We start from the raw sequence: 24,300 nt of genomic DNA on the forward strand, positions 1-24,300 counted from the left end.
ACATACATAAGATTGAGCCCAATTTGATATACATGAAGCCCGGTGCGGCCCATATAATGCGGCCCATGTGATGTGGCCCGCTTGACATAAGAGGCCCATTGAGATGTATTTGAGGCCCATGGGCGAGCCCATTGTGATGTATTCGAGGCCTACATGATATATTTGAGGCCCAGGTATGAGGCCCACCTGACATGTATTCGAGGCCCGATGTGATGTATGTTGGCCCATATAACGAGGCCTATGTGATGTAAAGGAGGCCCATCATGATTGTACGTGGGGCCATGGGCCCACTATATGTTTGGCCATATGTAGGCCACTCCTTGGGAGCAATGTTGGTTAGATGTCCACATTGATGGGCAATGATGGTTGAATGTCCTCACTGTGACCTTCCTTTAGGCCTTGTTAGGGTCATTCTCATCATTCTCTTAGTAGGTTAACCCAAATAAGTGGGCCCCATTCACCATAGCTGGATGACTCCGTGCTACCGGATTTGATATAACCACGGCTAAGAGTCAATCCTTATATTATGGTTGATTGGTTATTCATTTATGGACCCCGCCTTGTTTATGTGCTGGTTGTCGATGTCGATTATCGATGCTGATTGTCAGTGCCGATTATCGATGTAGATTATCGGTGGCGATTGTTGATGTCGATCATTGGTGCCAATTCCGATTGTCGATTACCAATTTCGATTATCGAGGTCGATGCCGATTCTGATTGCCGATTACCAATTCTGATTATCGAGGGTCGAGGCCGATTCCGATTGTCGATTACCGATTCCGATTATTGAGGCCGATTCTAATTATAGAGGCCGACTCTGATTGTCGAGGCTGATTGTCGAGGTCGGATATCGAGGCCGATTGCCGAGGCCCACTGTGATGTATATGCGGCCCGTATTTGAGGCCCATTCTGATGAGCATTCAGCCTCGGCTTAATGCATTTGAGGCCTATGTAATGTATGTGAGGCCTATGTGATGAGGCCCATTGTGGTGCATTTGAGGGTCAGGCGATGGAGCCCATTGTGATGTGTATAAGGCCCAGGTATGTGGCCTGTTGTGATGTATTTGTGGCCCATTTGATAAGGCCCATTATGATGTATTTGTGGCCCGTATAGCGAGACCTGATGTGCTGTATATGTGGCCCTTGAGTGAGGCCCAATGCGATGAAGGTGCAGACTGATGTAATGTGTAATTTCACTATAATGTATGTAATGATATTTATGTGGGCCACTGCTTGGGAGCAATGTTGGTTAAATGACCACATTGATGGACAATGATGGTTAGATGTCCACATTGTGACCTTCCCTTGGGCCCATTGTAAGGCCCATTCTTGTTATGAGTAGGCTATCTAGGCCTATTCTTGATATGAGAAAAGTACACCATTATCATATAGCATGCTTAGTATAGCTTCATGACGCATGTCATACGCATCACACCATCATCATATACCATGCTTAGTATAGCTTCATGACCCATGCCCATGCGCATCATATGTATGCTTGATATGAGGAATGATTGATCATAGCACATGCCATTGGACAAATTATTATAGAACTCCCTGATAGGAGGAGTTGCCCACATAAGTACGTGGTACGCGCAGGTTTGATGCATGACTGGATGGCATGACTCATGCATCTCGCATTTTGTGATATGACCACTGTATGCCCTAGCGACATCAGGGTCGTAACCTTCATAGGCATAGCGTGGATAGCCAGATGGACAACAAAAATCCCTTCTACATGGGGTGCTATAGATATCCTTGGGTGAAAGTCTCAGAACCCTCTTGGTTCCAGAGGTTGCTCCAACGTCTAAACCGAATAGATGCATGAGCGCATGAGGGCCGTATACCATTAGGCCGCTCTCCCACTATGTCGTGGTAGGTTGGAAGGGGGTACGGCCTTACCTGCCTGAGAGGAGGGGACAATACTAGGCTGAGTCTGACTAGCTCGAGAAATAGGTCCACTATCGACGAGCCGGGCCCAATATTGGCAGGCAGATAGTGAAGTCTCTTCCACTCACCTTGTTGCGCGCGATGGTGTGACAATCTAGTTTGGAGTGTAATAGACCCCGATGATTTCTCAGAGAGTAACTGTATTGATATGTGGACTTATTGAGCAGAAATTGCATATTCATTCATTCATTCATTCACTATCCACTCGGGCTAGTGGTGCGTAACTATTTGTTACGTGTACCTTTGCATGACCAGGATTTCGGTTGGGCGCGTGACTAATTTAAGATCAGGAGTTTACCACATTGAATCTAACTATCCAAATTCAGGAATGGGACTGGTTTGGATAGAAGTCCCTTATGGTGGACCCCGTAGCATGCGATACTACGTACTATTATCCCGACTTCACACTCCAGCATGATCATTTCATTCGCACCATATATTACATTGCATCCGCAGTACTTATCATTTTGGGTTACTATGTTTCTGTACTTATATGGCCTAGACGGACTTAATAGGAATTACATATTTCATTGTACCCTCGGCATCTGATATTTGGATCTCTTTGACTCCTCATTTGTATAGTTGATCTGTATTGCGTACTCTAATATTGTATAACTCGTGGACTTACCACTATAATTCCGCTTACTCTGATATCGTATCTTGTTAGTATTTTCTTTTATTCCATTGTATGATTTATGGCATTGTATTGCATACTTGGCACTTACCTTGTGCACACACTTTCACCACCCTCTAAGCTTTCTATAAGCTTATGCACGATAGATGCGTGCAAATGGCGTTAGGTTACAGCAGCGTTGAGCTTAGAGCGTGCAGCGGCCTTCTGGAGCTTTGATTTTGACATATGTAATTCTCTTTCAGCATTGTATTCAAATGTTTATATTAGTGGATATGTGATGATGATGTTGCCTTTATGATTTGGGTATACTTGTGGTTACGCTTCTTATGAGACAAATGTACATTGGAAAAATCCTCCTTCTAGGCTCGCAGGATCGGGACCTGGCGTATGGACGCTGGGAGCCAAGAATGGGGTACTACGGAGGCTGTCGGCACCGGATTCGGCAATTGGAAATTTTATGAGCCCGATTTCTAGGTCTGGGGCGTGACAATATGTGTCGCAGTTATCCTGTCATATGGGCCGTGGTTGTCAAGGGTCGTAGTTATCATGTTATATTAGTCGTGGTTATCATGTTATATGGGTCGTGGTTGTAATGTAACATGTGGAGTTCATAAGGGTTGAGGTTGTCATGTGACGTGGACCCCACCTTGATGTATATGTTTAATCCACGCCATCCACCACCTTCTCTATATTATTTTAGGCTATGAGCTAAAAAATGAAACAAATATGAGTCCTGAGTGGACCTTACCGAGGGAAACAAAATCTCACTGTTGGAACTTTTTAAGGCCTACTGTTGTGTGTGTATGTGATGGAACTACCCAACATTGAACTCCTTTGGTCCACAGAGAATTGGCCAACATAACAGACGGAAAGGATTATCCAATCGTGGACCCCACACAGCAGAAAACAAAAACACATAAGAAGAAAGAAAAAGAAAAAAGGAAAGAAAGTGTCATGTTATGTGGGTCGCGATTGTCATGTTAGATGGGTCGCAGTTGTCATGTTATATGAGTCACAGTTGTATGGGTCACAGTTGTCCTGTTATATGGGTCGCGATTGTCATGTTATATGGGTTGCAATTGTCCTGTTATATGGGTCGCGGTTGTCATGTTATATGGGTCGCAGTTGTCCTGTTATATGGGTCGCAATTGTCTTGTTATATGGGGTCGTAATTGTATGGATCGTAGTTGTCCTGTTATGGGGATTATCGTTGTCGTGTTATATGGGTCGTGGTTGTCATTGGTTATAGTTGTTCTGTTATATGGGTTGTAGTTGTCATGTTATATGTTCACTTCCTTTACTACCAAATGAAAGGCTAGCCACTGGTACCATACCTTAGGGCCCACAATGGGATGATCTGTTCCGTTCACCTTTTCAGCTAGCTCGTCATGGGCCCAAAAAGTTCTAACTGACCCAAAAAGTTCTAACTTGGGCAGTGTTCACTTCTAACATACATCACAGTGAGCTTTGAAAGTTTCAACAGTGAGTGTCACTATCACCATTATTTTCGATTATGTGGCCACACGAACTCTGGATCAGGTTGATATTTAGGCCCTAACCCTAAAATGGCACGGCAAAAAGGATGGGCAGCATGAATTATACACATACATCAACGTGGGCCCCACGAGTTGGGCCTTGCCACGCCCGAAAAAGGCTTCTGTCCACATCACTTTCTCAATATTAAATATGATGTAACTTCTTATTAACTAAAAAATTGTACAATTACTGAACCAAGGACAAAGGCATTTTGGTCCAAAAGATTTCCTAGAGCTTGTCAGAAGGCCACCTTCAGAATATTTAAAAGGTTGAATCTCTTTTGGGAATTTGACAACACATGGAGACCAGTGCGGTCAAATTCCCTTTAAAATAATAATAATAATAATAATAATAAGAGTTGCTCTTCTCTCGCAGATGTTTTCCCAAAAATAAATCTGGTCAACTCAGCCATGGGCAGATTGGAAAACTTCATCCAAGCTTTTCACAGCCGTACATTATACTGCAGCCCACCTGAGCAGTGGATCTACCTGATTCTTGAGCTAGAGCATCAATGCAGTGGCGCCGTTCTGGTGGATTGGATCTTGGACCTACTTGCCATGCTGCCACATGTGGCATCTATATAAGCTGCATTGCACACGTGTGGGCTCAACAAATATCTGCATTTTAAACTAAAGCAAAGCCCCACCAAATGCCCAAAACTGAGTCCATCTCGTTTTAGTTAAGAGTAATTACACATTTATGTATTAGAGATCAAGATCTCTAATGCATTTTTTTAAAGATTTCTCTAATACATAATTACTAGTGACTAAGATGAAATGAACTCATATTTAATCATCCACCAAGCAGGGCCTCTCTCTTCTTCTTCATATCAAGTTCAAAATGCATGTATTATCCAAACCTGGATTGATCAATACAAGGATCCAAACAGTCTGAATAGCATTCAACCAACAACAATCTCTTTTCTATTCGCAAACAGAATTCAGAATATACACCTTAGTACAGCAGGAAGATCATAGCAATCCTCAACAGTCCACTCTTCAAATTTCCACAACACTTTCTTGTCTTTTCTTTTTATTCTCATATTTGACCAAACTCGAGCCAAAGTAGAAAACTTGGGTGATTGGATTCAAGGAGAGCTGAATCCAACTTCCCACATTATATATGCTATATTAAGTTGTCTCCAACCATTCAACAATCTCTCAACATGTAAAAGAAGGAAAATCCATATCTACAATACCTCTACCGAAATCCAATACCAGACATTAATCAGGACACAACCAACGCAAAATGCCAACCTTGCTCGCCCTGTCTCCCTCACCAAATGGTGATCCATACCATTCATCTGTAAGTTCAACTGACAATGAACCACGTTGTAAAATCTCGCCCATCAAAGTCAGATATAGCAATCAAGAAAAGCAGTTTCAAACTCACCTTCCCAAAGATATTGAGGATCTCTGATCCATTTGGATTATATATGGCAGTGCCTTCTAGACATATCAGGACAATCGTGTGGTGGGGCCGGAGGATGCCCGTTCTGGGTTGAAATTCAACGACTCTGTCCATATGAGCTCCCTAATATCTTCTTCGCTGAATGATGCCTGTTCGAAATCGAAGAGGAAAGGAGATGGGCAGGTGGGTTCTTCATTGATCTCATGGAGACTCGATAAATACTGATGCTTCAATGCTTCATCGACTTCACAACGACAAGAGCATCAGAAAGCAAATTTGCATGAAACAAAAGCAGATAAAAGGGAAATGCTAGATTATAACCATACCAGTTATTCGTTTGCATGGATCGAAAACAAGCATTCTCTCCAAAAGATCGACGGCCACAGGATCGACATCTGGAAATTTTTGCGAGAATGGTTGCTTTGGGAACCTTGGAAGTTGCATGACATACCGCCGAGCATTATCACTTCTTAGGAACCCAAGGTCTGAGTCTTCTGGCGAACCCAAGAGCTGTTTAAGCAAAACAATAAAAGCATAAGGATACCAATGAGCAGCCTAATATTTCCATGGCATTATACAATTCTCAGGGTGAACAACCAGCATATTAGCTTGGGTCAACAGTCCATACATGTGGCAATTGTCAAAGTCCATACATGCGGCAATTTTCAAAGCACTCATCTGGTGGGCTGAAAGTGTATGCTACTTCCCGTTGCATACAGACCATTGGCTATATCAGGTTTTCACTTTTAACCATCAATATGCAAGCCAACAATCAGATGGTTCAGATCATCTCATTATGATGTTTAGAAATATCATGCATCCACAGCGGCGCCACGAGATAAAAAAAGTCCAGCTTTCTGAAAGTGAAAGGTGGGATCCACCCGTGCAGAAAGCTAACCTGAGCTAAAACGCCATAGTTCAATTCAGGAAGACATTCGGTATGAAATAAGTGGTAAGGGTATGAAGGGATCATAACCTCTGTTATAAGCCTCAACTGTTGGACATAGTCTTTACCAGGAAACAATGGCTCTCTTTTGATGATTTCCATGAATATGCAACCAACTGACCAGATATCGATGGCGGCAGTATACTCTGAACAGTTAAGAAGCAGTTCTGGTGCCCTATACCAACGCGTCACAACATATTCTGTCATCAAATCCGTTTCTGATGTGGTTCTCGCAAGCCCAAAGTCACAAATCTTGAGGTCGCAGTTTGCATTGAGGAGCAAATTGCTGGGTTTCAGATCTCGGTGCAAAACATTTGCAGAGTGTATATATTTCAAACCTCGTAGCAACTGATACAGAAAATACTGCCAAAACGGATAGGAAAATGACTTAGAGACGAAATGCTAAAAGGAAAGGGACGCATGCCGCATGTAGAGATGCATGTGAGGCTAGAACAAAAAATAAAAAATAAAAATAATATGGGAACCCAGTTTTGTGCTGGTTCTGGGTGGGACAGGTGATGGTGAAGAGGACAATAAGAGGAAAAAGAACTGGGAAAGAAATAAATGCATACCATTTGGAGAAATGCTCAACCAAAAGAGAAGTTTTTAATTCTATCAAAATAAGATTTAATGATTTTTCCAATGACCAAAGATCCTCCCATCACCCCCTTTTGTAGGACACTTTCTCCCTTGGATACATGAACCATTTTCTCCTAATACTAGGTTTGGTTCAGAAAAGTAAAGTCTTTGGAGACAGATAGTTGCAGCTAAATATGGTTTATCTCACCAAGGATGGTGGACTAAACAATCATCTTGTATCGTGCCTCTTTCATTTGGAAAAGTATAACAAGGGTAGCCCCGCTAATGTTTGAAAGGTGCTCTTTTTCTCTTTGCAATGGTATGAGAATAAAATTCTGGTTGGACTCTTGGTGTGGAATATCCACTCTTGCTGATTCCTTTCCATCACTTTTTTCTGTAACTAATAATCCTAATGTTATGATTAATGACTGTTGTGTTGAAGGTGAAGCGGGTGGGACTCGGACTCCACCTACTAGAAGAAATCTATCTGATTCTGAACTTCAAGAGTGATTCAGCTTCGTGATTGTTTGCAGATTTTCATTCCATCTCCATGTGCAGAAGATACCATTAGATGGTCTCTCTCAGTTTCGGGGATGTTCTTTGTTAGATCATCTTACAAACATCTCTCCATCCCGGAGGTATCTTCTTCTTCATGCCACATGGGTCTGCCGCCGTCCTATGGCGTGTCCCCCAAAGTGGCAGCTTTCGGGTGGCTGGTGGGAAGTAATAGCATCTTGACAGTCAAAAACTTGAGGGAAAGGGGTTTTCTTCTCCCTAATGTTTGTCTGCTATGTCTTCATAAGGAAGAAACAGTGGACCATATTTTTATCCATTGTCCGTTCATCTCAAACATCTGGTGGAGCATTCTGCATATAGCTGGAGTTTCTTGGTCGATGCCAAATTCGGTGGAACTTCTGTTCTATAACTGGCATGGGGAGCCTGGTGGAGGCCTCAGTAAAAGGAAATGGAGGACCCTTCTTTTGGCTGTCTTGTGGGCTATATGGGCTGAAAGAAACAATAGTTCCTTTCAGAGTATCAGTGTGTCTGCAGCAAGGGTTTTCTCTAGAGTGCTAGTGTTCTGTAGGGATTGGGCTCCTTTATTAGTTGATTTCTCCGGGCCTGTTGCCAGTGGTGGGACTGGATGTTGTTTTCGTGCAATTTCTTAGGTTTTCATTTTCAGTTTTAGTCGTTGTTTTCTGTTTTTTCCTGTTTTCTTGTTGCTTTCTGGTTTTCCTTATTGTTTTTTCGGCTTTGTGGCTGTTTTTCAGCAATAAAATATCACCTTAAAAAAAATACAACTATTCATACCTTATAAAATTTCCGACTACAATTATTTACTCCTAATACAACTTTCAATTACTACTATTTACTCCTAATTAACTTCCAACTACACTATTAATAACCTAGTCTCTTATGATCTCAAAATAACAGCTTTCCATGAAGATGAAAACTTCCAACAAAGACACATATTCCAATTGCACGAGAAACAACTACATGCAGATTTAAATTCAAAAAGTAGGTCCACACAGCAACAATGTAAAATTATGCCTAGACCTGTAAGTTCACATGGTGTGGCCTGCGTGAGTTTTGGATCAGGCTAATTTTTGTATTCACTTAATCCTTGTGAGCCCCACCTGATCGACGGGTTTGATGAAAAAGAAACACCATTTAGGCCCCATAAACAAACCTATATTTAGCATCCGATCACTATTGTTCCATGTTGGGTGGCCCGTCTGAATTGTCTGTCTGGCCGATATTTGGTCCTAGGGCTTAGCTTGAGGACAACACCTGATGGACGGAGTGACTGTAACACAGATAACGTGGTGGGCCACTGCTTGGGTGTTTTACACCAACACAAAATGGGAATCAGAGCATTACACTCCTCTTGTGCACCCAGCTCATATGCTAGTTCAGGCTTTTGAGAAATGGCAATGATTCATCCTCAGAAGTTAGCACTGATGTCTATACAACTGTCCAAATCATCAACATTGTGGATTCAATTGTGGATGGAGGCATGGAGCATATTCTTAATAGCACATACCAATATCTCTAAAAATGTACTGATCAAGAAATCTTAACCACCCAGTTAATGGCTATCAAATGTGATGGGGACATCACGCGCACACGCGCACTCACGCCGTCACCCCTACGCCTCCTAGTTAGAAATCAAGTTTTGGTTCAGAAAAGCCCGACAGTCAAAAAAGCCCACCATGGGATCTCATGATCGTGGCCCATGATTATATTTTAGATTTTGCTTATTGTTATTATTTAGAACATTGAACGCTTTAGATTTTCTCGTTTGGTTTTTATTTTAGTTTACTTCATGATAATAGATTGCGACTCTAGATTGACTTATTCAACTATTTTTCTGCTATTGTGGAAGAATTCCAAAAGTGTGTGAAGTCCTTGAAGGGCTAATCCGTGGTGCGACCACTATCCCAATTTTTCCAAATGGATCAGATTTCTTCATTGACAAAACTAACTAAGAAGTCTATCCATTTTTTTCTGTAGCATCTTTTCATGTGGAATTATTATGCGATTGTTCTGAATTAGTATGATCCAAGCCTAGCATCTTGCATATCATATTTAATTTTCCATGTCCCACATCAATTACATGGTTAATACCATTTTACATACTTTGATTATTACTCTAGATTGACTTACAACTATGCTATGCCATGTGTATGTTTGAAGAATCACCACTATTTTTTAAATGGAACAAAACTAACTAAGAAGTCTATCCATTTTTTTTTCTGTATACAAGTTTACTTGTAAAGTGCACCATGAGTGCACTTAATAGTCCACGTCCCAAACTGCAACATCCAAGCTACTCACTTGGTGGGGCTCGTCATGACCAGACACAGGAATAAAAATTAAGTTGGCCCCTCATCTCCTAGGCCATGCAAGTACATTGATGTGTTTATCTTAATACTATTTTTCATAGTTCAATGATTACTCTAGATTGACTTACAACTATGCCATGCCATGTGTGTGTATGAAGAATCACCACTATTTTTTAAATGGAACAAAACTAACTGAGAAGTCTATCCATTTTTTTCTGTATACAAGTTTACTTGTAAAGTGCATCGTGAGTGCACTTAATAGCCCATGTCCCAAACTGCAACATCCAAGCTACTCGGTGGGGCTCATCATGACCAGACACAGGAATAAAAATTAAGTTGGCCCCTCATCTCCTAGGCCATGCAAGGACATTGATGTGTTTATCAATCCTTTTGACTGCCCCCTTCTTTCACATATCTTGGCCACTACTTAGACGATTGGCTCAATTTTTTGCCCATGAGACCTACATTGTGTCGTCCCCCTGATGAGTGGCTTGAATCTTGCATGTTTGTATGTGTTGTGGGTGCATGAGTAGGTGCACTCAAGCTGGTGCATGTCTCTGGAATCTCTTAAAGAGAGAAGGAGACAGACAGTAAGAGAATCGGAGGGTATATTATAGAAATAATATAAAGTTAATCAGTGCATTTTTATTGTTTTTACTTTTTTAATTGCAGGAGCTGGTAGGAATGGGTTTTCTAAGTAGTGGGGTTCGTTGGAATGCAAATATGAAGACGGTCAGGTTGTGGGTTAAAGCATTAGGAGGGGCTAATTGGTCTTTTTCTCATATAATATTCATGCACTGAGCAAGAAGATATTATAACTGTCACTTCAATTAAGTTTGCTTCCTTTCATTCCATCCATATTGGGACTTGGAATGTGCATCATCTCATGTTACATCTGCATCAATCAAATATGGGGTAGTTATTCGATAAGTTGGCAGAGTATGACAGCCATGCACATGCACTCAGTCTCAGCTATTGCATGTGGTATATATGTAATACAAACTGAACAGTCCAACTTGTGAGCCCCTGTTGATAGGTCACAACCCAAAACCAGATAGATCAGATGATCCTTAACTGTAATTAAAAGGAATTGTTTGTTGAATTCACACCAATGATTATTTCTCATTTTAACCTTCCATTAATGTCCACCAGTCAGTCAATTAGAATCTTCAGTTTGGTGTAATTGTTCGTTTCTGACCCATCTCAGTTGAGGCACATGATTTGGACTGTCTAATTTGAGTTACATGTATGAAATGTCTAAAATTTCAAAGTGCATGTACATGAACAATGAGACTCTGCCATAGTATCAAAGTTTTACTCATCAAATATGACGTCTCATTTCTTTTATACCAATAAACTTTCTCCTTTCATACAATTCCGCACAGCAGGCATACAGTTAACAGACATTTATTTAATCCATACAATCCCACATGCATCAGAAACCTCTGTTCTAGGATTCAATCAGTTTGTTAGAATGCTAATAAAAACTTACTTGGCAGTGATCAACTGTCAGTGTCTGGCTCGAGCGTATTATCTGATGGAGATCAGTATCCATAAGCTCATATACAATATAAACATCATTGAAGTTTTCCCTTTCTGGTGGCCGTACAACGTCCTTGATCCGTACAATCTGCAGTATAGAAAAAATCCAATTTAGCTTATGTTGAGTAGAAACTCTACAGATTGCATATAACCATGGTATCAAAACTCAGCCTAATCAAGTTGGCTCATGTCATGCCCTGAAATTCAGGAACCTAAGTAGGGTATTCAGTACCCAAATCCCGAGTTTATGAGTTTTAATAAATTGATATTCATTACAATCCACATAATTCTATCAAATTTAAAAGATATTCAGAGTCATCTAAAAGGATAGCTAAAATAATATAATGTTTACTAAATTCAACTCTCTTGATAGTTTTTTCCTCCATCAAAATTTGATATTCAAACCAAACCTAAAGAACAAAACTGATTTGAAATTCAAAATAAACCTAATTTGCTGTATATATATAATAATAAAAAAATTAAAAAAATAAAATAAAAACAAATAGTAGATGCCTGCCTACTCATAGTATTCTAGTTCTGCACCTGTGCATTTTTTTGTAATAAGATGAGCATAACAGGCCGGTAAGATCATTTCTTAGCCAAAATTTAAAATGTTCAGATTATATCGAATTTTTATAAACAATAGAGAAAAATAGAATATGCATAATAAAATAACATGAATTTAAACACCAGAATCGTAAATATGTTACGCATGTGATACTTTCCATGAATTCTTATAAATAATATCTGTCATCTCTTACAACACCATACCCGAGTGGACGGGCACGTTGCATTAATACCCACGCACTGGTACCTCATGGTGAGGAACCCATTTTTACATTAGCTAGTCAAACTAGTGCTCCAATTGTACCTCTAACGTATGTCCGCGCACACAATTCTACTCATATGTCATACATAAAAGAAACTCCAAAAGATCTAATGGGTTCTAGGGTCTTTTACCCAAAGGACACGATCGCCCTACTCGCTGGCTTTAAGGTCTTTCATCCAATGGACACGATCGCCCTACTTATTTAAATTACACCCAACATATCAATAGTGATGCTCAATAAATGCTAAACATGCATGTAAGATGAATCACTGCTTCACAATCGAAAATTCTAAATATAAACATAAAGCTATCATGGATTTATTCACATACTTTTGCTACTCTTAAAATATTATTATAATAATCAATAATTATTTAATTGAATTCTCAAAATATCAGTAATACAAATTTTTATTTCTAATTAATAATTCTAGATATAATTTCATCAAAACTTTAATAATTACAATTCTTAAATAAAATATCTTTAATCTACTATTATTAAATTTAGGAATTATTGAGATTTGATAATGTATAAGAAAATTTTATTTTAAATTCTAACTTTAATTAAATCAAAATTTTCACTTAAATCATATTAACATAAAAGTAAATTATTATTTTTTTATTCACCAAATTCTAAAATTTAAAATTTATTTAAATTATAATATAAACCTAACAAATAAAAATTTTGATTGTTCTAATATTAAATCAAAATTTAACAAATTTATATAAACCAAGTATTTTTACAATTAAGGAATTAATTCATATTTAAATTTAACTTTGGATGAAATTGATTTAAATCAATCAAATTATAATCTAACAAATTTATTAAATAAATTCCAAAGCTCATGAATTCAGTTAGTTTAATGACAAAATTTATTTAAATTCTTAATTTCTAAAAGTTTATAATTAAAATCAGATTTTAAATTTAAATTTTAATTCAAAGTATGCTTTCAATAATTTATTAATTGATTTATGTTATATTCTAAGATAAATAATATTCAATTTCTTCTTTCTTTTATAATTTGAATATTAAATTAGAATTATACTATGAATCAAATCGATTTAATTCAATAATTTTTTTCAAAGTATATCTCAAATTTTCACAATTAAGCTAAATAAATAAATAAATCTTAATTGAAAAAATGATCGATCACATCAATAATTATATAAGTAATCTAAAACTAATTTAAACAGTATTATATTAAATTTGGGATTAAAACGAAACAATAAGTTGAAATTTTCAAATTTTAGGTTGAGATCACCTACCTAACAAAAACTTCAAGAAGCCCTTTTTTTTTTCTTTTTAATTTCTTTTTTTTTTTTCATGTAGTGCTTAAACCTACACCTACAACCCCATTTATAATAGACAGGTCCCACCATACACACATGTTTAAAATGACCAAAATACACAGTAAATGCACACATTTTAAAAACACCTAAATATACCCTTAAATGACATCTCTCATAACAAAACACTTACTCTATCATTAATCATAACAATGGACCCACGTATGTGTATGATAAGACATTTGTAGTGCTTAGCAATGTATGTATATTGTGCTCATGTGTGGGCAGTGTATACATAGGTGTACACATGAAATCATTGATATACAATGGTCGATTGATCAGATAAACGGTTGATGGATCAAATAGATGGATGGATTTTAAAGTTTTATAGACAATGATGATTTTGTGTATAAATTTAACGGTTGTATGTTGTTGGTCTAAGTTATTGAATGAATGGTTAGCTAATCTTGTAACTTGGACATTTTATAATAGTTAGGTTGTTAGGGATGATGGACAGTCTAGATTATCGATCACCGATCCTGATCATGAGCCTTAATACTTTTTAAAATCTACGCACCCACGTGACTAAAACATGTAGGTGTTTTGTTTGTTTTATTAAAAAAATATTTATAACATACAATTTAATTAAAAAGGAACCGTTGAATGCATGCTCTTAACCATGCATGCTCTTAATATATATTCATGCTACATGCATGTAAACAATTATGTTGCATTGATGAGTTATATCATAATGGGTGGACGGTTGTGATGTATTTGGTTGGTCGATTGTGTGGGGTATAGAAGGACGGGTAAATGGGTGATCACATACCTTGATCACATGTGTAGTGGATGGTAAGGTGGGGGAAATGCATGAGTGTACGGTAGATGGTCGCACATGCATTAAAAAAAATGGGTTATTACAGCTTAGCTCTTGATTAGCAGTCCAAACCCACACTCTAAAGTAAAAAAATATTTCCAACTGAGTGGGGAAAGTTATGACAGTTTCAGTCCTTGTAACAGTTTCAGAACTGAGTTTTGATTCCTTGAATTCAACACAGATAGTAATTAAGAGTTATTACAGATTTACAGTGCATGGTAACAAAAACCATTTCTTAATAATTTATATGCAATACAAATATAGTCAATAGCATTTACTTATTAGAAGGGTGGAGAGTAGAAATCATGGTTTAACTCATAACAAACTAATGACGACCATTTATGTAATTTCTTTTGAGACTTTTGAGCTGTGGGATTGAAAGGAGCAACATAAAATCAGACGATTGGCGACTGCAACCGAACTGATTGCTAAGGATCCAGAGTAATGGATGCTAAACACTATGAAAATATGAAATACCGTAAGCAAACTGATGCATCTTTGTTTTGAGTACATTTTCATGCTCCATATGGCAAAGGAGTTTGATTTCTCGCAGTGTCCTCTTTGCATCAATCCTGTTGTCAAATGCATTCCCAATTTTCTTGATAGCAACCTCTTCTTTCGTCTCAGAATTTCTTGCACAGCTGTAGTAACCCAAAAAAAAAAAAAAAAGAATGAAAGAAACCCACCTTAGTTCATACAAAGATTTTAGGAAAATACAAGTCCTTGATGTAAAAAAGCACATGGCATGAGCGATATGGTTAAGGGGGGGTTGTTGCACAAGCACGAGTAGGTGGAGACATGTTCGATGTCGGGGAGGCACGGACAGTAGAAAAAATGAAGGACAGTTGCATAAGCATGTGTGGCAACATGTTCAAAATTGGGGCCATTCAACAGGTGGTACGCCTATATGTGACATTGACAGTAGAAAAAGTGACCAACAGTCTGCATTCAAAGAACACTTGTAGGCATCTAGCTATCAGATGAATGGACTAGCCTGATTTGTTTCTTAGACATGCTCATGGTAGGATCCATCTGATGAAAGGTTCAGATCTGTCAAACATGACCCCAGGTGACCCGTGTGCAACAGGGCGCCTTCTCCATCTCACTCAAGCAAGTCCCATTCCCATTCTCCTCCACTCATATTATTTTATTAATACTTCAGAAATGAACTTAATTCTAATTCAATGAGATGATGTTTGGATCACCCAAAACATCAATAGTTCTGATAGCGAGATTCAACAAACAATTTCATCTCTTGCCATTCTTAAATAGATGAGAATGAAGATAACGACACTAGAAATACCAACAAATTTGTAATTCCGAAATCCATAAAAAGAACTTTTGCATGTCCTAATAAATTGGGGTATTAGGATATACCAAACACAAAACAAGCAACATAGATAATATGATAAACACCCAATAATAATAATAATAATAATAATAATAAACTTCCAGGAAATTCAGGTTTCTGCCATTACTTGTCCAACAGTTGTGGTTGGTAGAAACTTTTTGTGATTGGCAGAAACTTGATTTTAAGCAATTTATACTGAAACATGTATTACTGATAAATCATAACCATGCATGGGAGATGCATGGTGCTGAAATATTAAAAGCCACACAAATCTCTATTGGCCTTTTTTTTAACACACACTTACACCCACACACGCCACATGGGCACTCGAACACATGACCTCAATGTTGAAACTCACAGAGTCTACCACTGAACCACAAGTAGGGACCCAACCTCCATTGGCCTTGTCCTTATTTAACAACAACAGCATCCAACCAACATTTACCACTGGTAACAGCAGCTGGAAGGAGTAATCACGCACCTCTTCTTTTAGGCACCCTCTGGAATGGGCATAGTTTCACGCCTAGTGGCTGATTGACATTTGAATTTTCAGCCACTGGTTTACTGTATTTCCCTAGTTTGTTAAAAGTTTAACACAGTGGATCTTCTGATCAAGTGGGTGTCTGGTACCGCTAGTTGGATCAGTTTTATTTATCATTTGAGAAAAGCTTTGATACTCCGGTAGAGTACAATGGTTGATATAAAGGCACTAAGAAATTGCACACATGGTATACTGGTAACTTAAATTAGACCATCCAAATTATGGGCCCTAGTTTAGATGCCTCGTAAATGGAACATTATATCAATTTGATCTCCCAACTGGTTGCTCGGTGAACATATAATAGATGGAAAATGGATGATTAATGAGTATTTTATGACTTCTAATTTATTTCTATTTTTTTTAAGTCCTTTTTTAAGCAATTAGGGAGATCTAACAATTTAAGATATGATTTGCAATTTGGTACAATTCAACCACCATTGGATTTAAGATACAATTACAATTTTGACAACATTGGTAGATAACAAGTAACATGAAAACCATTCAATACCCAAAAAAATTAATCAAAAGAAAATAGTACAAAAAGAATTTGAACATCCGACATGATGCTACTTATCATGTGCTCCCATAAAAATCAGACATGGAACTATATATTGATGATCCAGACTTTCATCTTATCGGCCCTTCCATGCATGGACCATGATCTATAAACCACAAAAATTGCACAATTCTAGCTGCCAAATTGAATGCAAACCATTACTAATATTCTTTTCAGCATCCACTGGCAAGTTAACCATCAAACGGTAAAGATAAGCTAGCAAGATTTTTGGGCCCTAGCTCATCAACAGCATCCATACCATCCCATCTTTGTGTCATGCAAGATTTTTTGTGGGAGCACACGATAAGTAGCATTTTCCATGGTGCATAAGTTAGAATTTCACCGAGAAAAATCATATAAAACAAACAAAACCACATCATCCAAATCAACAGCTAATCAGCAACCGAAATCAGATCAAACTAGCAACACTGGGGTCCTTTGGGTGCCTGTAAATTGGGCTACTGTAAATGAAATACAGGCAGTGTTTGGATGCTGAAAATTGCCTGTAAATCATTTCCAGCTTTTAGCTGAAAATGAAATCCCTCTGAAAAGCTGGGATGCCATTCACAGCCTAACGGCTATAATTTGAACTTTTACCTGCAAATGAAATCCCTCTAAACAATTTGCAGGCTATCCAAACAAAGACAACTATTTAGCTGTAAACAAATTACAGCCTAAAGCCAAACAGAACAGACTGTAAATCATTTACCACTTACAAAATTTACAGGCATCCAAACGAGCCCTGAAAGGGAAAAGAAAATCCAATCTCGACTCAGTACTCTCCAAATTCCAATATAAACAACACAGCAGTCATGGAAATCAATAAATGAAGAAAACCCATCAACCATCTTAAAGAAATTCAAAAAACCACTACCACACAATGCCGTAAGCGCCGCGGCCGATGGGTTGGATCGGAGGGACGTACTTCGCAGAGACCTCGAAGAGGTTCCCAAGAACATTGTAGACGACATACTTCCCACCATGAGTAGGAACTCGTTTCACCTCACTCATAACCTCAGATTCCTCTTCCATTTTAGAATCTTAATTCAAAAGCACTGCCAAGAAAAAGAAAGAAAGGGAGAGAGAAAGAAAGAGAGAAAGCAAGAGAGAGGAGCGTTTTCTACTTCTCTTTTCTAGGCGAGGGGTTTTATTGAGAATGTCTTTTTATCACGGGGTTAGGAGGAATGGAAGGGTAATGGAAATGTGTGACTATGGCGCTTTTTCTTGTCTTTGTGAACAAAGAGGAAGAAAATAAAAGAGAAATTTCCTACCGTACGACCCATTTTTGGCCCACTAGCCATCTGAAGCCCACTTCTTTACGACTTTTCAACGGACCGAATTACCCCCGTCATTCTTTCCTTCCTGAAGCCGATTGACTGGCGTGCGAAGACGAGCGCTGACACTCCTTGACGTGAGCCCCACAATGATGTATTTATTATATCCACACCGTTCATCCACATTTCGAGATTATTTCAGAGCATTATGGGAAAAAAAAATCATATCCAAAGATCAACTGGACCACACCACAAATAGCAGTGGGAAACTTGATTTTCACTGTTAAAAATTTTGTAGGGCCCACCATAACATATAGTTTCCATCCTATTCATAAGGTGACAAAGAGCTGGACGAAGAGGAAAACAAATTTCATATAAAACTTCTAAAAGGGTTTCAATGGTAGACGTTTAATCCTCTACTGTCTTTTACAGTGTGGTCCACTTGATAGCTAGATCTGTCTTATTTTTCATCTCAACCTTTAACATGAGTTGGCCAAATAGATGGATGGTTTGGATATAACACATACATCATAATGGGACCCACAAAAAGTGGTGGGGATAATAAGAAGGAAAATAAAAAAAAATAAAAAAAAAAAAAAAACACATAGCCTGACCTGCCGGTCGACCCCGACTCGCGGTCCCACTTGTGTAAATTTTTACTTTTTTTGTTTTTTTTTCTTTTTTATTTACAGGGAGAACTTTTTTACTCTTACCTTTTTCTCTAATACATATTTATATAAATATGTATATATAAGTATATAAAAAAAAGAAATTCTCTTTTTATTCATTTCTTTTTTTATTCATTAATAAATATATCTTTTAAACCAGAATGAGTTACTTGACATACTATATAGGATTTTGGGGTAGGAGATGCTACTTTAGCTAACCAACTTACTTATTTTTCAAGATTCTATCAGCTCGATGGTCGAAAATCCATTTCGATGCACTTCACGGTCAATTCCCTTTACTTCACGGTCATTTCCATGCATTTCACGGTCAATTCGCTTCACTTCACGATCATTTCCATGCATTTCACGGTCAATTCTGGCAATTTCGTTTAGATTCACAGTCTTTCGATGCACTTCACGGTCATTTCCATGCATTTCACGGTCAATTCGCTTCGCTTCATGGTCATTTCTGTGCATTTCGCGATTAATTCCAGCAATTCTGTTTAGATTCACGGTCATTTCGATGCACTTCACGGTCAATTCCCTTCACTTCACGGCCATTTCCATGCATTTCACGGTCATTTCGCTTCACTTCATGGTTATTTTCATGCATTTCACAATCATTTTCAACGATTCCGTTTAGATTCACGGTCATTTCGATGCACTTCACGGTCAATTCCCTTCACTTCATGGCCATTTCCATGCATTTCACGGTCATTTTGCTTCACTTCAAGGTCATTTCCATGCATTTCACGGTCAATTCCAGTGATTCCGTTTAGATTCACAGTCATTTCGATGCACTTCATGGTCAATTCCCTTCACTTCACGACCATTTCCATGCATTTCACGGTCATTTCGCTTAACTTCATAGTCATTTCAATGTATTTCACGGTCAATTCCGGCAATTTCGTTTAGATTTACGGTCATTTTGATGCACTTCACGGTCAATTCCCTTCACTTCATGGTCATTTCCATGCATTTCACGGTCAATTCGCTTCACTTCACGGTCATTTCCATGCATTTCATGGTCAATTCCATTGATTTCGTTTAGATTCACGGTCATTTCGATGCACTTCATGGTCAATTCCGTTCACTTCATGACCATTTCCATGCATTTCATGGTCATTTTTCTTCACTTCACGGTCATGAAATGATCTCACAGTCATTTCCAGTGATTCCGTTTAGATTCACGGTCATTTCGATACACTTCACAGTCAATTCCCTTCACTTCACAGCCATTTCCATGCATTTCACGGTCAATTCGCTTCACTTCACGGTCATTTCGATGCACTTCACGGTCAATTCCCTCCAATACAACACACTCAAACCAAATCACTCCCTCTAAAATTCCCGCGACCTTCATGCTCATTTTCATGCTGTTCATTCATTTCTTTAGATGATTTGCGGTCACGGACCAAAAAATTACGTACATCCAAAGCTCAAGTAGGCCACATAATAGAAAACGGTGAAAATAAAATAGTCGGGGTCAATCGGGTATGACCCGGTCGACCCCATCTCACTGTACATATACCCGGTCGACCCCATTTCCCTACAATTCACATAAGTGGGGTCGACCGAGTCCTAACCCGATCGACCGGGTAACTGCCTCGACTGTTTTCTATGGCAGGCATTCAATCTGCACTATTTTCTATCATGTGGCCCACTTGAGCTTCTTATTTTCATCATTTTTCATGTTAATTCACGGTCATTTCCATGCATTTTATGGTCAATTCCCTTCACTTCACGGTCATTTCCACGCATTTCACGGTCAATTCGCTTCACTTCACCGTCATTTCCATGCATTTCACGGTAATTCCGGGCGATTCCATGTTGATTCATGGTCATTTCCACGCATTTCATGGTCAATTCTATTCATTTCACAGTCAATTCAATGCATTTCACGGTCAATTCCCTGCACTTCACCATCATTTCCCTGCATTTCACAGTCATTCTCGGTGATTCCGTGTTGATTCACGGTCATTTCCACGCATTTCACGGTCAATTCTATTCATTTCACAGTCAATTCAATGCATTTCACGGTCAATTCCCTTCACTTCATGGTCAATTCCGCCGATTCCGCTTCTCTTCATGGTTTGTGGTTTCTCCTTGCGACCCAAGTTCTTCGATCTGTAGATGATGGCCCACCTTGTTGCACTCTCTCGTCCATTAACATCTCCTATATCCCCATTTGTATGTAAACCAGGATCCTTGCTAGGCAAATGGTGGCCCACCTCCTCCACTTGGAATCCTTCACCAGAACATGATGGCGGCCCTTTATCTTTAAATCGATGGTAGGCATTCAATATCCATTGTTTTCTATTATGGGTCACATTGAGCTTTAGATCTACTTCATTTTTTAGGTACATGATCTTAAATCATTTAAACAAATGAATGAACAATATGGATATATGAAATGCATTGAATTGACCGTGAGTTTGGGAGTTGCAGAGTTCTTCTCTGTCTTTTCCGCACAAAATTGGTCTTCGGATCGTTTCAAGCTTGCCTTTAAACATTTTTTCAGATTGAATTTGAGCTGAAAAACATTCATGCTAGAGAAGATTAGGACATTCAAACATACCCTACTGAACATTGAATTAAGTCAACTTTTTATGGTGTGAGAAATTCTACCAAGTTTACTAATATCATAGTGACTCATCTGAACAAGAAAAATTGAGTTGCATTATATCACAACTGAAAGGGGGGACAATGAAATGACCGTGAATCAATACGGAATCGTTGTGAATGATCGTGAAATGCATGAAAATGACTGTGAAGTGAAGGGAATTGACCATGAAATGCGTGGAAATGACCGTGAATCAACATGGAATCACCGGGAATGACCGTGAAATACATGAAAATGATCATGAAGTGAAGCGAATTGATCGTGAAATGCATGGAAATGACTGTGAAGTGAAGGGAATTGACCGTGAAATGCGTGGAAATGACCGTGAATCAACACGAAATCGCCGGGAATGACCGTGAAATGCATGGAAATGACCATGAAGTGAAGTGAATTGACCGTGAAATGCGTGGAAATGACAGTGAAGTGAAGGGAATTGACGGTGAAATGCGTGGAAATGACCGTGAATCAACACGGAATTGCTAGGAATGACCATGAAATGCATAGAAATGTGCGTGAAGTGAAGTGAATTGACCACGAAGTGCGTGGAAATGGCCGTCAGTGAAGTGAATTGACCGTGAAGTGCGTCGAACTGACCGTGAATCAACACGGAATCGCCGGGAATGACCGTGAAATGCATGGAAATGATGGCGAAGTGAAGTGAAATGATCGCGAAGTGCGTCGAAATGGCCGTGAGTGGAGTGAATTGACCGTGAAGTGCATCGAATTGACCGTGAATCAACACGGAATCGCTGGAAATGACCGTGAAATGCATGGAAATGGGTGCGATGTGAAGTGAATTGACCGCGAAGTGCGTGGAAATGGCCGTGAAGTGAAGTGAATTGACAGTGAAATACGTCGAATTGACCGTGAATCAACACTGAATCGTCAAGAATGACCGCGAAATGCATGGAAATGATGGCGAAGTGAAGTGAATTGACCGCGAAGTACGTGGAAATGGCCGTGAAGTGAAGTGAATTGACCGTGAAGTGAAGTGAATTGACCGTGAAGTGCGTCGGAGTGGCCGTGAATCAACACGAAATTGCCGGGAATGACCGTGAAATGCATGGAAATAGGCGTAAAGTGAAGTGAATTGACCGCGAAGTGCGTGGAAATGGTCGTGAAGTGAAGTGAATTGACCGTGAATCAACACAGAATCGCCAGGAATGAGCGTGAAATGCATGGAAATGGGCGTGAAGTGAAGTGAATTGACCACGAAGTGCTTGGAAATGGCCGTGAAGTGAAGTGAATTGACCGTGAAGTGCGTCAAATTGACCGTGAATCAACACGGAATCGTCGGGAATGACCGTGAAATGCATGGAAATGACCATGAAGTGAAGTGAAATGACCGTGAAGTGCGTGGAAATGGTCGTGAAGTGAAGTGAATTAACCGTGAAGTGTGTCGATTTGAACATGAATCAATACGGAATCGCCAGGAATGACCGTGAAATGCATGGAAATGACGGTGAAGTGAATTGACCGCAAAGTGCGTGGAAATTGCCGTGAAGTGAAGTGAATTGACCATGAAGTGCGTTGAATTGACCGTGAATCAACACGGAATTGCCAGGAATGACCGTGAAATGCATGGAAATGGGCGTGAAGTGAAGTGAAATGACCGCGAAGTGCGTGGAAATGGCCGTGAAGTGAAGTGAATTGACTGTGAAGCGCGTCGAATTTACCGTGAATCAACATGGAATCGCCGGGAATGACCGTGAAATGCATGGAAATGGCGGTGAAGTGAAGTGAATTGACCGCGAAGTGCGTGGAAATGGCCGTGAAGTGAAGTGAATTGACCATGAAGTGCGTCGAATTAACCGTGAATCAACATGGAATTGCCGGGAATGACCGTGAAATGCATGGAAATGGGCGTGAAGTGAAGTGAATTGACCGAGAAGTGCGTGGAAATGGCAATGAAGTGAAGTGAATTGACCGTGAAGTGTGTGGAATTGACTGTGAATCAACACGGAATCGTCGGGAATGACCGTGAAATGCTTGGAAATGACGGCGAAGTGAAGAGAAATGACCACGAAGTGTGTGGAAATGGTCTCGAAGTGAAGTTAATTAACCGTGAAGTGCGTTGAATTGACCGTGAATTAACACGGAATCGCCGGGAATGACAGTGAAATGCATGGAAATGACGGTGAAATTAAGTGAATTGACTGCGAAGTGCGTGGAAATGGACGTGAAGTGAAGTGAATTGACCGTGAAGTGCGTCGAATTGACCGTGAATCAACACGAAATTGTCGAGAATGACCGTGAAATGCATGGAAATGGGCGTGAAGTGAAGTGAATTGACCGCGAAGTGCATGGAAATGGCCGTGAAGTGAAGTGAATTGACCGCGAAGTGCTTCGAATTGACCGTGAATCAACACGGAATCTCCAGGAATACCGTGAAATGCATGGAAATGACGGTGAAGTAAAGTGAATTAACCGCGAAGTGCGTGGCAATGGCCGAGAAGTGAAGTGAATTGACCGTGAAGTGCGTCGAATTGACCGTGAATCAACACGGAATACCGGGAATGACCATGAAATGCATGGAAATGACGGTGAAGTGAAGTGAATTGACCGCAAAGTGCATGAAAATGGCCGTGAAGTGAAGTGAGTTGATCGTGAAGTGCATCGAATTGACCGTGAATCAACACGGAATCACCGGGAATGATCGTGAAATGCATGGAAATGACGGTGAAGTTAAGTGAATTGACCGCGAAGTGCGTGGAAATGGCCGTGAAGTGAAGTGAATTGACCGTGAAGTGCGTCGAATTGACCGTGAATCAACACGGAATCGCCGAGAATGACCGTGAAATGCATGGAAATGATGGCGAAGTGAAGTGAAATGACCGCGAAGTGCGTGGAAATGGCC

At 39.4% G+C, this 24,300-nt stretch overlaps 1 protein-coding gene across 2 annotated transcripts; it reads right to left on the reverse strand.

Annotated features, from left to right (window-relative positions):
• Window positions 1–5,015: 5,015 nt before the first annotated feature.
• Window positions 5,016–18,055, reverse strand: LOC131253184 (mitogen-activated protein kinase homolog NTF6-like). 2 transcript variants are annotated; one of them, XM_058254065.1, is made up of 7 exons: window positions 17,753–18,055; window positions 14,942–15,071; window positions 11,391–11,528; window positions 6,507–6,839; window positions 5,857–6,040; window positions 5,513–5,774; window positions 5,016–5,423 (listed from the first exon to the last, which is right to left on the reverse strand). In XM_058254065.1, the coding sequence occupies exons 1-6, from the start codon at window positions 17,908–17,910 to the stop codon at window positions 5,578–5,580; spliced, it is 1,140 nt and encodes a 379-aa protein (XP_058110048.1). In that variant the 5' UTR covers window positions 17,911–18,055; the 3' UTR covers window positions 5,016–5,423; window positions 5,513–5,577. The 2 variants fall into 2 exon arrangements, with proteins under 2 accessions (XP_058110048.1, XP_058110049.1); XM_058254066.1 differs by having other exon boundaries at window positions 14,908–15,071; window positions 17,753–17,840.
• Between the last annotated feature and the right edge of the window lie 6,245 nt (window positions 18,056–24,300).

Source organism: Magnolia sinica, chromosome 8 (assembly GCF_029962835.1).
Source record: "Magnolia sinica isolate HGM2019 chromosome 8, MsV1, whole genome shotgun sequence".
Taxonomy (NCBI): Eukaryota; Viridiplantae; Streptophyta; class Magnoliopsida; order Magnoliales; family Magnoliaceae; genus Magnolia; species Magnolia sinica.